At 39.7% G+C, this 16034-nt stretch overlaps 1 protein-coding gene across 8 annotated transcripts in view; it reads left to right on the top strand.

Moving 5' to 3' along the window:
• The window catches only part of LOC147325130 (pleckstrin homology domain-containing family A member 7-like), a 143197-nt gene that overhangs the window by 93344 nt on the left and 33819 nt on the right, over window positions 1-16034 (top strand). For all 8 annotated transcript variants that reach the window (XM_086299461.1, XM_086299453.1, XM_086299454.1 and 5 more), the window contains 3 exons: window positions 9293-9397; window positions 10824-10896; window positions 15417-15517. In XM_086299461.1, coding sequence (XP_086155587.1) covers window positions 9293-9397; window positions 10824-10896; window positions 15417-15517 — 279 coding nt within the window. The remainder of the gene's footprint in view (window positions 1-9292; window positions 9398-10823; window positions 10897-15416; window positions 15518-16034) is intronic.

Consider the following 16034-nt stretch of genomic DNA (forward strand, 5'->3'; position numbering starts at 1 on the left):
CTTAAGTAATTTATGCAGCTACACTGCAGCCATGGTTAGAAGTATGAGCAGTCATTTTGGAGGCTCTTGAAATGATTGTGCACTATGAGTGTGAAGATGGTGCCTCATCCTCCTCAGAGGACTTGGAGGCTGACATGGAGAATCAGAATCAGAATCAGAATACTTTATTGATCCCTGGGGGAAATTATTTTTTGTTACAGTGCTCCATTTTAAACCAACATTAAGACAAGACAGACAATACGCTAACTAAGAATAGTACAATATATACATATATATACATACATACATACATACATACATACATACATAAGTCACTTATAAATAAATATTTGGAAAAGAAACGTGTAGTTGTAGCAGCAAACAGTGTGTTAAGTGGATGCGTTGTACAGGGAGATGGCCACAGGCAGGAATGATTTCCTGTGTCGTTCAGTGGTGCTTTTCGGTAATCTCAGTCTCTCACTGAACGAGCTCCTGTGACTGACCAACATGTCATGGAGTGGGTGGGAGGTGTTATCCAACATTGTCTTTATCTTGGACAGCATCCGCCTCTCCGACACCACCTTGAGGGAGTCCAGCTCCATCCCCACAACATTGCTGGCCTTACGGATCAGTTTATTAAGTCTGTTGGCATCTGCGACCCTCAGCCTGCTCCCCCAGCATGCAACAGCATAGAGGATCGCACTGGCCACCACAGACTCATAGAAAATCCTCAGCATTTTCTGGCAGATGTTGAAGGACCTCAGTCGCCTCAAAAAATAGAGACGACTCTGGCCCTTCCTGTAAAGTGCTGTGGTGTTTTTAGCCCAGTCCAGTTTATTGTCAATGTGTACTCCAAGGTATTTATAGTCCTCCACAATGTCAACACTGACCCCCTGGATTGAAACAGGGGTCAAGTGTTTCCTGGTCTTCCTGAAGTCCACGATCAGTTCCTTGGTCTTTGCCACGTTGAGCTGCAGATGATTCTGCTCACACCACGTGACAAAGGAGTCGACCACAGCCCGGTACTCTGTCTCATCATCCCTGCTGATGCATCCAACCACCGCAGAGTCATCAGAAAACTTCTGAAGAAGGCCTCAGACCAGCTCTGACTCATCTGAAGGTGAGAGTGGAGAGGAGATGGTTGAAGCAGTGACAGGATGAACTTCTCCATCTCCATATTTTGGTCTCCCACAAACGGAGCCACCAGCTATGCACTGCTGCTGATGGATGAAATCCTCCAGCAAATTGTGGCCATGACAGACATGCATGGGAAACACTCGGTGGCTTATGTGGACACAGAGGAACTGCAGGCTTATATAGAGATGCTTATTTTGGACAGTGTTTACAGGTCATAAAATTAATTAATTTTTTAAAGGTCATCTAAGGGTTAAGTTAGCTCGGCTTGACTCTTGTTTGTTATTCTTTACCACTGATTTGATTCATCGTACTGGTATTGCTCAGGCATCTTTCTAAAGGGAGAAGGAATCACAACCCATGTTTAATTACCTTACCCTCCCAGATATTTCTCATCTGGCTAGGGAATGGAGCCGGTAGCCCTCGGGTCTCAGAGGGACGTCTCTTGGCATTTTGGTTGTCTGATTGTGTACCATTAAAATAGCAAATAGCTGGTTTGACTCTCAGTCACAGACCTACAAGACAGAGTGCTACTGTGCAGCAGGGACCACAGTCTGTTCCACAAAATTACATTCGTCCTAAAAATAGACCACTGCATCGTACACACACACACACACATACACACACACACACACACACACACACACACACACACACACACACACACACACACACACACACACACAGAAAGAAATATCTCTGAAATACACACATAGTATATTTACAGATATGGGACTAGTGTGAGAGGACTGCGTCATCCTCTGTCAACCAATGCTCTCACTAATTACTGAGTGCATTTGTTTTTGTTTTCCAGCTACTGATGCCTCCCAGTGCTGCTACCAGTCCATTCACACGCTTATGCAGCCGTCATGCCAAATCTTTTATTATGCCAGCAGGGGAGGTGACAGGGTGTACATGTCTTACTTTATGTGTATGTGTATATGTGGTGCCGGGGGAACAGGCCTTCTTCTGAGGATTTGAGAGTAGAGGATGGTCTAATGAGATTTCTTGAATATTTGCACAGTGCACAAGTATGTTATCCAGCAGGCCGGCACAAACAAGAATGTAAGAAAGGTTTGTTTAGCCAAAGAAACTCCAGCACCCAGTATTACTGTATTACTTATTATACTTATTATAGGTCAGGGGGCTGAAATGGCACTGAATACTAACAAAATGTTAAATATGTCTAAGAATTGGCCTGTCAGGTAGGGCTGGGCCATATTATACCGTTCACGGTAATACGATAGGAAAATGAAATATCGCGATAGAATGGGAGTAAAACGCGCATGCGCAGTGCCTTTGTTTTCATACGCACATGGCTGATTGTTGAGTGAAACAGATGAAACAGAATTGGTTTGTAAAAATGGTGCAACTTCCGTGATGTGGAACTGGTTTGGTGTTTGTCCGTCAGATACACAACAAAGCACATTTTTTTGCAGAACATGCAAGCGGCCGTTGTTATTGTCATATTTGTCGGACTAAGATGCTCTTAAATCTGGGAGTAATCTGGGTCCTAAACTCCGTATTCTTCAGGTCAAACAACACTGCAGCATCACTGAGAGTTAAAAACTGTCTAAATTCTTTCATCTTTAATAAAACCATCAGCATTGCTGCTTTACCAGGTGTAACTATAAAGTTTAACTTCCAGGCATCCATGAAAACAAAAGTTATTACATTTAACGGAGTTAGAAGTTAGCAGGAAGCTAGCGGAAGTTAGCTCGCTAGTTTCGCTAGTTACCTAAGCATGATATAAGATAAGATAAGATAAGATAACCTTTATTAGTCCCACACGTGGGAAATTTGTTTTGTCACAGCAGGAAGTGGACAGTGCAAAAGTTATGAGGCAAAAATTAGAATACAATAAGAATAAATACAGTACACAACTGTACAGAATAGAATAAAATAAAATAAAATACTATATACAGTAGAATAAAATAAAATAAATATACAATAAGATAAAAATAGAATACAAATACAAATACTATATACAACTGAGTAAAAATACAACGATGACAGAAAGGATTATTGCACTTAGTATTATTGCATATGTATGGATGTGTGTGCTTGATCAGTTAAAGTCTTTATTATGGAGTCTGACAGCAGTGGGGAGGAAAGACCTGCGAAATCTCTCCGTCCCACACCGTGGGTGCCGCAGTCTCCCACTGAAGGAGCTGCTCAGTGCTGTCACAGTCTGCTGCATGGGGTGGGAGATGTTGTCCATCAGGGATGACAGCTTAGCCGCCGTTCTCCTGTCACTCACCACCTCCACTGGGTCCAGAGGGCATCCTAGAACAGAGCTGGCATGTTCTGACTGAGAGATTTCTGAAAAAATTCAAACGTACAGCTCTGCTATCACGTCCAACATAAATGAAGACGGGAAACTAAACAGCAGTGACGTTTGTAGGGTTACTGAAGTTGGGCTAGCTGGTATATAATGATGTGCTACGTGATCGCTAGCGACACAGCTATGTTAGCATAACATAAACTGAAGCTGGAGGATGAACGCTAACTTTTTTCCACTCAATAAAAGTTAACGTGAGGGTTCCCGATGGTTAGGGACAAATGCAATCGCATGGCAGGATGCTGTAAATGGACCAAACTTCAGTCAGGAGAACAACTGAGATAATCCATCCACAATACAAGGTTAGTCATTAATATACTGCAACAACATGGGAATAGAGCAGCTGCCAGAGAATTCAACATTAATGAATCAATGGTACAGAAGTGGAGGAAGCAAGAAGAATGAGTTTAATAAAGTTTGATTTATCTGACTGCTTTGTTTCGCTTAATGCGCCTTATAATCCCGTGCACCTTATGGTCCGAAAAATGCGTACTGCACACTGCAGTTTAATGTTGCAAAGCACCTCTTTTTAACTTCAGTGGATATTATACATGGTTATGCTCAGGATATGTCAGCCCATTTCTACTGGAAATGCCTTTTGGTTAAACTTTCAGCAAGGAATTTGCATTTGCACTGTTACATTTTTATAAAGCTTTAATGTACATAAAAACCAGCTTCTTGTTTAAGTGAAAATAAATGGAAGGTTGTCTTTTTGCGCTAGTAATGTTGTGGAGTTGTATTTTGTCTCGCATCAATTATATTGTCGGTTATATCGTTATCGCAAATTTTCAAATATATATCGTGATAAATATTTTTGGTAATATCGCCCTGCTCTACTGTCAGAGTATTCCTTACATTAAAATTTACCTGCTTTCAAGGCATTTTTCTTGCCGTTATCTGACATAATGATCTTCTGTCTTCTGTCAAAGTCCTTTCCTGTTTTAACAGTGTTCCCCTCACTTTTAAATACTGCACTACCTTCCAGCACCCCAAATCATCATGGGGTGTATCTGGGATGATCAGGAAGAGGAGTACAGAAGTCTGGTGAGGAACTTTGTCGCATGGAGTCACACAAACCACCTGCAACTCAACACCTCAAAGACTAAGGAACTGGTTGTGGACTTCGGGAGGTCCAGAGAAGGTCCACTGCCGGTTCAGATAGAGGGGGAGGAGGTGGAGGTGGTCAACAAGTACAAGTACCTCGGGCTGTGGGTGGACAATAAACTGGACTGGTCATGCAACACAGAGCACCTGTATAAAAAAGCCCAAAGCCGACTGTACTTCCTCAGGAGGCTGAGGTCTTTTAACATCTGCAGGAAGCTCCTGAGGATGTTTTACCAGTCAGTGGTTGCTGGAGTACTTTTCTATGCTGTGGTGTGCTGGGGGAGCAGCACAGCAAAGAGGGACTCATCCAGGCTGGAGAAACTGATCAGGAAGGCTAGCTCTGTGGTCGGCATGAAGCTGGACACTCTGGTGACAGTGGCAGAGAAAAGGACATTAAAGAAACTGCTGGACATTATGAACAATGCTGGGCATCCTCTGCACACGGCCATAAACAATCAGAAGAGTCTGTTCAGTGACAGGTTGCTTCTCCCCAAGACAAGAACTAACAGACTTAAAAACTCCTTTGTCCCACACGCCATCAGACTGTTTAACTCCTCTCTGGAGGGGAGAGGGAGGGGAAACAGGAGGACAAAGGAGGGGGGAACAACTAAGCTGTAGTGCCTCTTCACCTCACTGTACAATACCTTGTGCAATACTTTTTGTAAATAGTCAACAGTGCAATAGACTCAATACTTGAAATGTGCAATTCACTTGTATTTTTATTTTTTATTCCTATTTATTCTATTTATCCCCTTTGTATATTTTATTTATATTTGTCTCTGTATTTATGTGTGTGTGTGTGTGTGTGTGTGTGTGTGTGTGTGTGTGTGTGTGTGTGTGTATATATATATATATATATATATATATATATATATAAAACAATTCTGTAACTGTAACTTCTGTCGATGCTGTGCTTTTTTTGGAAGTCGAATTTCCCAGAGGAACCCACCCGAGGGATTAATAAAGTTCTATCTTATCTTATCTCTCTTATCTTAAATCTGCAGAATTTAATGTGCTAGTGTCCTGTAATTACTACCTGCACTGCAGCAGCTGAGCCAAAGTTAAAATGTCTTAAGTCAGCACCTCTATTATTATATATCCAAAATATTATTTCAGTTTATTTCATGTATGCTTGATGTTTTCCAGTTAGTAAAACTTTACTAAATATATGTAAATAAAAAAAACAAAAATCAAGAAAAAAACAAAATCACACAGTGGAAACATGGAGGTCACCTGGGTCCAAAAGTTTTGCCCATGGCCACCTAAATCTTATTAATCTGCCCCTGGTTTCACCCAGTGGAAGCTGGTATAAAATCTCCTTGGCTCTGAATGAGAATGACAGTTAATAGTAATATATTTACATAACTTAATTAAAAAGAATTTATGCAATAACCTTGGTTTAAAAAAACTTTAATATTGCACCTTCGAGTATTATAACCCAAAATGCAATATTACAGCTGCATAAGTTAGTTATGATATTCAAGGTCATCTTAACCTCCTAGGACCTGGCGTCCACATATATGGACATCACATTTTGGGTTATTTAGTCCAAAATACTCAATTTTGCTCTACAAGGGCCTGATATCCACTTACGAGGACATTATGCTGCTACTGTTCTATCAAAATGTTAAATGAATATCCTCATATGTGGTTCTGATTTGTCTTAGAAACAAAAATAAGGAAAAAAAAAAAAATCTGGTAATTCTTTGTTTTTACATTCATCGGGTCCCAATCAGCCCAAATATCAAAGAGAAATTAAAAATGCATGCCATGGAAGAGTTCAGGTCTTAGGAGGTTAAAGTAAATGAGGATACAGAGGTTTTACCTTGTTTTAAGGAACTTTAATTTACTCTGGTCATTTTGAAAAAGAATCTTTGGATTTTCTTCCTAAGCCTTACAAAGATAATGCACATCAACACAGTCTTTTAATACTCCCAGTGTTCTTGCAGTCATTCCCTCACTTTTTTTGATGGTAGTCAGTCAGATTCAAAGGTCAGACTTTCCTGTGTCTGGCAGTTGAAATATTGACCTGCAGGTTACAAGCCCACATGCCTAACCTTCTGCCTGCCAGTCTAAAGAGGCTTTGTCAATGTCAGACAAATGTCATAGCAAGAGTGACTGTCACAGAGATCTGGTGGAAAAATTGTCTGTGCTCATATAATGGCTGTAATTATATCACAACTAGGGCAGAAAAAGAAGGGTAGCCGAAAAGAGAAAATCATAGTGTGGGTGAAAGTTTGTTCAGTGATATAAGTAAGATTGAATGGTCTGATGAGACACAGACAGCCTATTTCCAAATATAACCTACTGTAACACAGTAAACTGTCCTGCTTTTTCTTGCTGCCTTTTTGACCACAGTTGTGTTAAGGAGAAGAAATATGCCAAGGTGCCTTTAGTGCAGTCATATAGGTAATTAACCAAGCTAATTTAGCACAGTAGATGAATGGTACCGATGAGCTGCAGCAGCTAAGATACAGCCACTTAAAATGGCCACCTCATCAGCAACAGGGCCATGATGGATCCCTGGTTGAATCCTGACCGACTGCCGAATGATGGGTGATCGTATTGGTATCCCCCGTCTAGGACGCCTGGATGATGCAAGCATGAGTAGTAACACCCCTAAGCGGCATTTAGGAAAACCAGTAGTAATGGTAAAGCAGCGTGGAGATGCATTCATTTACAGGCTTGCTACACTATATATATATATATGAGTTTGCATCAAATAAGGCACCGGTTGTGCACACCAAAAAAGCCAGACAGAAATTGATGCTTGCATTCTTGCTGACTTCAAAGCATAAAAACATGATTTCATTGCACTGCTAATGTTCTTATATAAAATGCAAAATTTAAATTTAAATGCGCCCTAATTGGGGATGTGGCACTTTGTTGTGAATATTTCTGATGATTAATAAGGTCAGTGAAATGCTGCTGTAGGAGTGAACTCCATAGCTCAGGCACTGTGCTTAAAACTATTGGTAATTCTCGCCATTTACGTTTTCCCAATAAATTAATGGCTAATGATCACATTCAAGCTTGCTTACTCAAGTTGTCTGCCGCTAAACTTAGTCTGTGTCCAAAGAGCAGCTTTGAAACGCCTTCATAAAACCAGAGAGCACTTAAAAAAAAAACAAACAAGCTAGGTGAAAGTCTGGGCGCTATTATGTAAAATCTAGAGAAATTATGGATCGCGCAAGACTTTTGCACAATATAAGATTTTAACGTAATCTAAAGAATAAATCAAAATATTAAGTTGCAATTTAAAAGAAAAATTGAAGGACATGCTAATGATTAAACAGAGGTCTGAAGAAAAACGACCCAGCAAGCAATAGGCTAAATGAAAAATTAAGTTCTATCAGTCTCAAAAATAACTTCCACATCTGGTTTGGGATCTACGAGGAAGCTTGTGTGCAAAAAAATGATTTCTTTATTTCTTTACGAAAACTGTCAAAAGAATTTGAAGTTCAATTCATTTTTTTCATAGCGCCAAATCAAAACGGTGCCTTCAATGAGTTTTATATTATAAGGCAAAGACCCTACAATAATACAGAGAAAATCATCTATAGCTAACTATACAAGTCAAAGTTTTTTTGAAGAAAGCACCATCTCATGGTGACACTGTGCATTTGGGTGAAAGGGGCGTGTTTATAGTGAAAAGTAGATACGTCCCAAGGGAAAGAGGGGGGACACTTAGCGGCTGACATTCAACTGAGGGCTGGCTATCAGTGGCTACCAGATCTCTGACTGAAAGCAGCAATTTTGAGTCCTTTGATGGGAGACTGATGGCGGTCCATAACCATTGTGTCTCTAGGTTTGAGGTCAGCATGCACTATTCCCAGAGAGCTTAGGTGGAACAGTGCATTTGCTAGTTGATGTAAAATTGGCCTCATTTCTCTTATGTAGAGAAGCTGGTTATTTTCCGATCCTTAATGTAGTCAGACAGGCTCTAATCAAGCTGTTCAGAATTTAAGTAGATACGCTTCCCTGTTGTTTATTCCATCATATAATCGAGTCAAAAAATACTTTTGTCTTATTAATGAGAAATAATACATATTCCAAAGAGAAAAAAACACAGGTCTTTCACAATGAACGGCTCATTGGTTTCCATTTCAGAAATTGGAGTGTTTTAAGGTTTAACTGCATACAACATCTGCCAAAAAAAAAAGCCAACTAAACCCTTTTATGTACGTGTCATATTGAAATAAATTATTTAAGTACAGTCAAAGATCAAAGTAAAAAAAAAAAGTTTGCTCTGTCATCTTGGAGGCTTTCTGAGATTAATAGGAAGCAAGTTTTTCTGCTGCTGAAAACAGATGTTGTTATGTTGCAAACATTGATTAATATTAATAATAATTCAGTATCCAGAATAACAACCCTCAGGTCAGTGGCTCAGAGTTTAATGGCCAGTGAACATTTTTATTGGCTTATGAAAAAAGCTTTTATTCTTATATTTTTTTAAATGTTAATTTAATTAACACAATATTGTATTTTTTTTTTCACATTTACTCTGAAAAAATATTACAAAAGCCTTGACATTAATGTGGTCATGGCCCCCTTCAGACTCACCCCTGTTTGCTTCCAGCTTCCTGTAAAATAGGCTGTCAGCCTTCAGCAAGTGGTTTTACACAGAGAAAAATCTGCAGTAAGGCTCCAGAAGTTGTATTAAAATATACAGATGAACTGTTAACTTAACGCATGTCACATAAAATCTCTCTATATTCTTTCTGTCTTTTACAGGGCTCCCGGTCCAGTGGCAAGGTGCACAGCTTTGGGAAGAGAGAGCAGTCCATCAAGAGGAATCCCAACGTCCCTGTGGTGGTCCGCGGATGGCTGTACAAACAGGTTGGGACACTCGAACGGAAACACCAATTGTAACTTGCATACAGTCACATCAAGACTAATGTTGATAAAGTTTGAACTGGGTTTGCTTGATTTGCTTTTTTTACGCCTGAATAGGACAACTTTGTGATAGTTTAAGATTTAAAAATGAAAATAAATGTGAAAAGTGTACATAATAGTGTAAAAATGTGTTTAGCACATTAGATAATACTTTTGTTCACTTATTTGGCAATTATTATTTTAAAGTAACCAAATACGTTTTATATAAAATGTCTTTCTTTTTTCTTTGAAATCTAAATTCAGCTATAGATATATAGCTTTTAACTTCTATGTCTATAAATATATGAAACATATAGCTTTAAACAGCCTGCAGACATTTAATGAAATACTGTCATGCTGAAAAAAGTTGCAATTAGCCTGATAATAGTAGTTATGGAGCAAATAATTGTCGTATACTTTTAAAGTATTTATGAGACTACTGGTACTGTGCTTTCTTTTAGTCAGCAATCCCTTAATCCAGCATGATTCTCTAACATTTCCTTCAGTAACCCAGTTTGATATTTTTCTTGATTTATTTCCTTTGCTTTGGCAATACTGAACACCTGCTGTTAATCACAGACAGCCTGTTACTAGAGACTACTTGTTTATTTGAAGTTATATTTAAAATATCTGTTGTTGGCATCATCCCACTGGGAGATTCTTGGCCTCCGTACAAGACAAACAGTGAGTGATGTTACTATGAAGCAATATTTTAATGACCACACAAAGAGGCATGCCCACACAGTCACACAGACAGTAGCACACTCGCAACTGTGCACACGATCTATTTACTGCAATTACATTATATTTTAATTAGAAAGAAACCCTTTAAAATGCTCTGGGGTGCATGAATGCACACAATTTGAATCCTATTTTGGTGCACATAAATATAAGCACATTGCTATAAATAATTATACACACTGATGCACAGATGTCCACTATCATGGCCAGACTGACATAATGCAGTTTATGCCTTTCATCCACTCACATGCTTGTATTATATGGTCGTAGCATCATACATCTTCAGCCACTGCTGTATCTGCTCAGCTCTTCAAATGGACCTATTTTCAGCCAAAGGACATAAAAGACAAAATGGGCAGTAAAGCACTCATGGCAGACTCAGTGAGCCAGCGAATGAGGACAAATGATCACTCCCTTCCCCCTCTGTCTTTTCTCTTTTCCTTTGCATGTACCCACCTTACTACTGTCCCTCACTTCCCCTTTCTGCATCCTTATTTCTCAGGCTCTTCCTTCCTTTCTCATTACCTCCTCTCTCTTCTTATTTAAGAGCTCTCTAGTCTTGCTTGTTATCTTCTCCAGTTAGTGGTACTTCTCGTCTTATTATTTATGCATTCTTCACTTAAACTCTTTACCTCTCTTTCTTTTTCAGGACAGCTCTGGGATGCGTCTTTGGAAGAGGAAATGGTTTGTCTTGGCTGATTTCTGTCTGTTTTACTACAAAGGTAAGTCTTTGTGGAATGTTAAGTGAAAGTAGTGTGGGATCTGAATGCCCTGTTGTGCCAATAATATTTGATTTGCCAAGAGAGCTCTATAAACTACAGGTTCGTCTTGCTAGTCAATTTCTTTTTGTTTTATATTTGTTTTTTTAATTATTATTCACATTAATATTAGGGGTGCAACGATACACAAAATTCACGGTTCGGTTCGGTTCGATACTTTGGTGTCACGGTTCGATATTTTTTCGATACAAAAAAATGTTCATGCATTTTTAATTTGTCATTTATTAAAATTATAAATATATATTTTAACTCAAAAGTACAGTTTTTAAATTTAACCCTAACCCTTGTGCGTGTTTTTTATTTTGACAGCGAATGCGCACCTGCGGACCACTTATGTGCAGCCCTGGTTATATAGTTCGTCATATTGCAGCCACAGAAATTCTTTTGTCCATGAAACCATAAAGCTGCACTTTCTTTTTGCCTTATAGTCTGATTTGTCATAACTTCTCCGTTTTGTGGTAAGCTTTTCTTTGGCTGTCACTTCTTCACCCTGACCTGTCTTATTTGGCTCAGCAGAACTGAAATGCTTTTACACACGCACTCACATAAGCTCAGCGATTCTCTGCGCGATCAACCTCTCACATGTTTAAGCTGCGGGAGATTTCACTTGTCATGTTTGTATAGTAAGCTAACGATTAATAAGACGATGTCAGAGGAATTGGTGCACAAATTATCATCACTCACAGATCAGTGCTGTCGCTCACAGTTCGCACGATTGCAAAGTGAAAGCAAAAAAACAAGCGCAAATTCAAACGCGACTTCAATATGTCACATATTGACAGTGGCTCACCGATGCCAATGACATAATTACCCAGCTACATTTCTGAAAGAATGCAAAAGCATTGACATATATTTTTCCTACAATAGCCCGACGGGCAGGGAAGAGATAGATTTTGGTAGCCCGACTGGAAAGATCGCTAGCTCCGGGACGTCGGGCTAGCGATATTGCAAGCCCTGTATCTGATTGAGGAATCACTCATCTTTGGAAAAGAGAGTTTATTACAGAGAAATGTCTCTTTCCAAAATAAAAGCTATACTATCCGCTTCTTCTGGGCTATATTCTCAGCAGCATAAGGAGAATCATGTGCTAACAGCTGTCTAAATGACTCGGCTAAAGTTAGTAGCATGCTTGCTTGTTTTTGTCTGCTTCCACTTGTCTTTGCACTAGGATGATGTCGGCGTAAATGTGCAGTCATATTCGTTGTGTTCCCACTAGTGCTTTCAGGTTAATCTCGTTGAAATGACCTTAACGCCACAACACGGCAAATCTCCGTTAACGAGCTACCGCCGATCGCCCCGTGCATGGGGCTAGACGGCCAACACGTTAACGAGCTAACTGCGCTAGCACACTAGTTCACACCAATGTAATTGAGCATTGCATGGCACATCCAACATACTGTTTTACTTTAGTCCATGACTCGCTTACCTTCAGGGTCATACGTCACATGAAAACCAAAATAATTCCAAACGCCAGATCTGAATGAGGGTGGGGGAGGTGCCCTGCGCTCTTCCTTCTGACTATGCTGTCTGTGTTGAGCGCTCAGTGGATCTGCGCTCGACAGTGCAGCCTAGGCGGAGTAGTCGAACACAGATTCACTGAGCGCTCAACACAGACAGCATCGTCAGAAGGAAAATTGATAAAATAAATTACAAATGTTGTATTGTTCGATACATATGCGTACCGAACCGAAAGCACTGTATCGAACGGTTCAATATCGATACGAATATCGTTGCACCCCTAATTAATATGTGTTTTGCATAATAATGCCAGAACTGACATTTATGAAGAAAGGAGAAGAGCAAGCCAAAAAATTCCATCCTATCCCAACCCGATGTACTTTGACACTGGGACACAGCCAGCCCAAGCAGGGTGTAAGAAGAAGCAGTTTAAATGAAAAGTTATAATCTGTTAATCCTCAAAAGTTCCTTTTAAGACAAAATAATTGAAACATCATTAAAGGAAATCACACATCATAACTGGCATGCCTCTGCAGCCTTCATGAAGTAGCTTATCTTTGATTCAGTAGCTCGCAGTGTCTCATCCAAACTTTGTAGAACTTGATGCAGACGAGAAAATGGCCATTGCATTAGGCTGTATTATACTCTGCATGTTTCTCTATGGTATTGATTGAAAAATTAAATGCATAAAATGATACACTTCCGGTGAGGAGAGTTTATTATGAGAGGATGGAAAGATCCACAATCAATGCAAAAGGTTAAAGGACAAAGATCAAAGTAGACTATGACAGGTTTCGGTAAACTGCAGCTGTCAAAGCAGCCAGAAATTCACTTTAGGTGAGCAGTAATCTCTATATCTGTTATGTGGTTCCAACCATTGAACATGTACACACTGCTTACACCGATGCTCTACATCACACACACCATCACAATTGGTCTACCATTCCCTGCTTGTCGCTATCTATCTCTCCACACCATTTTTATCTCCATGGTTATAGCCAAACATTTGGGACACGCTCCTCTGCCTGCTCACCTCGACAGGAGGGTGAAATCAATTCTGTTGTTTTTGTTTTTTCCCTTTTTTCTGTCTTCTCGCTCAGTTCAAAGGTTTCTCCTCCCAACATGAGCACACTTGATCTCTCTCTTCAACACGACTTATCTCCTCCCTTTCCTACCCAAACAGTCAAATACGGCTTTGCTATCTTTGTTTTTTATTAGGACTTTTCTTGTTTTGATGATAAATGTCAGAGCTTTTACAGTAAGTTTTTTTTAATACCAACATTATATTTGCATGAAAATACTGACTCCTTAAAACAACATTACGCAATTAAATGCATATATAAAAATGAATTAGCAGTTGCTGAAAATGATTCTCACATCTTTTCTTTGTCATTTTCTTTCTGGGTTTTGATCCGATGGTTATGGGAAAACAAGAATTTGAAAATGCCAAACTGAGTTCTAGAAATTCAGATTATAATTAGAATAAAATAAAATATTAAAACTTCTCAGTATTTTTAACCCTTACCCATGTATGGAAGCCGACTTTACTTTAATAGACTTGTTGCTGCTTACATGAAAAGAAAAGAAAATAGTGGTATTTGTGGGAACAACCTATGAACAACTCTTACTAGACTGAAATGCACAATTTTATTCAGACCCATCTGAGAGTGCAGAAAATCCAGAATCAGTAAGTCTTATGTTTGCACCTGCATGGCCTTTGTCCTTCTTTAATATTGGAGTAAGCTGATGGCACTTGGGATGAAAGACTGGCTGCAGCAAACTGAATCTAGTGATTGCACATCAGTCTCTGGAGGGCTTTGCTGTCACTAAAAATGTGCTCTCCAATAAAGTTCTCAGATTAGAGATGATTATTTAGTTGGTATTGTGCTTTTGCGTTTCCAGCAGTTTTATTGTGTGAGCGGCGTTTGCATTTTGTAAGTAGTCCTTCATGGGAGCAATCTACACACGCATGGTGCTGAGAGCTTCGAAATTTATGCACACTCACACACAAGATAATATTTGTACGCGCTGTTTTCACAAATGACTGTGACTGTGTGCAGGGATCATTGATGAACGAGGCCCCTTTGTTTCTTCCTCTTTTTTCCCCTCATATGTCTTCTGTGGTCTGTTTTCAGTCAAGTCAGTTTTATTTTTAAAGCCCAATATCGCAACTCAAATTTGACTCAAGGGGCTGTACACTGTATGTCATACCCCGCAAAGTGTGTGAGACAGACGTGGCAGAGCAGATAAAAAAGACCCCACTATCTTGCCCACCATTTAGGGAATGTCCCCTTCAAAGGTCCTTGAATTATTTTTAACCAATTACTCCTTTAGCTACAGCGCCGTCTTATCACCTCTCAGCCAAACCGCCCACATACGCAGGTGCTGCATGCACACGCACACATTTTCATGCTATTGCTAAATTTTACGATGTGGTAATCGTCGCACATGGAGACACTGTCCTTACCATACACATTCTAGCATGCTATTACAATATTCAGTGGAAAACAAATATGTGATGAATTTTTGTTTATAAAACACTGCGAAGTGTTTTTGGAGACTTTTTTTTTTCTTTGAAGGGTAAAAGTTGAAGACCGTATTGCATCAGTGATGGTTCTTACAAAGGACAGATCTGTGTGTGTGTGTGCATGTGCATGTGCTGACTGTGATCTCAACGTGTAAACTGGACGGGGCAGAGGCTGAGGACAGGCGGCCGGCTGCCAGCTGGAGCAGAGGAGCTTTAACTCTGTGACACTGGCATGCCAGAGTGGTCATTTACTGTTTGGCATACACTGTGGTATGAGTGATGTCATACGAGTTCGTGTTTGTCAGTGTTGTGATACTGGTGGCTGGCAGTGAGGAAATTAGTGGGCTGATGAGTGATATTTATTCTGTCGCTCCTTCCTGTCCTCTATATCTCTTGCCTGTCTTTTTTCCCCCTCCACCTTACCCCGCTGACCTCCCCTCTCTCGTTCTTCTCTCTCTCTTTCTCGCTCTATCTCCAGACAGCAGAGAGGAGTCAGTCCTGGGCAGTATTCCTCTGCCCAGCTATGTCATTTCACCAGTGGGACTTGAGGATCACATCAACCGCAAGTATGCCTTTAAGGTACGCCTCTTTTTGTTATACAGAGTTTTTATCCGATTTTGATTGATGTTTATCTTTTTTCTGTCTTATAGTTGCACTTTTTCTTGGTTCTTGGTTAAAAACAAAACTTGGAATGATTCCCTCTGAGTGTTTCTCATATACTGATGTCCTGTTAGCCAATTAAACCACCAGAACCATCTGAGCATTAAAATTTAAGGTGTGTCGGGAAGATAAATTTATTAGACTGTAATATTTTTTCAGCTCTGCCGTGACAGTGTTAAACATGGCCACAAATTGAAAGAGGCATCATGTATAAGGTATTCCAGCTTTAGAAGACATAGATAATGGGTTTTATTCCCACAGGAGCCACTTGAGATAAAACAACCCCTGCTATTTAAAGCACTTTCCAAGAAGTGGTCTATATCATCACCGAGAGCAGTTTGAAATAACAACACAAAAACTGCTTTACTGCAGAAGGCCTGTGTAACACCTGCTGTATGAAAACATACAACATAACTTTATAAACATATTTATTCAT

Source organism: Aulonocara sp. 'chitande type north' Nkhata Bay, linkage group LG7, assembly GCF_057382095.1.
Source record: "Aulonocara sp. 'chitande type north' Nkhata Bay isolate Kocher_YH1m ecotype deep benthic linkage group LG7, A_spYH_male_GT1.1, whole genome shotgun sequence".
NCBI lineage: Eukaryota > Metazoa > Chordata > Actinopteri > Cichliformes > Cichlidae > Aulonocara > Aulonocara sp. 'chitande type north' Nkhata Bay.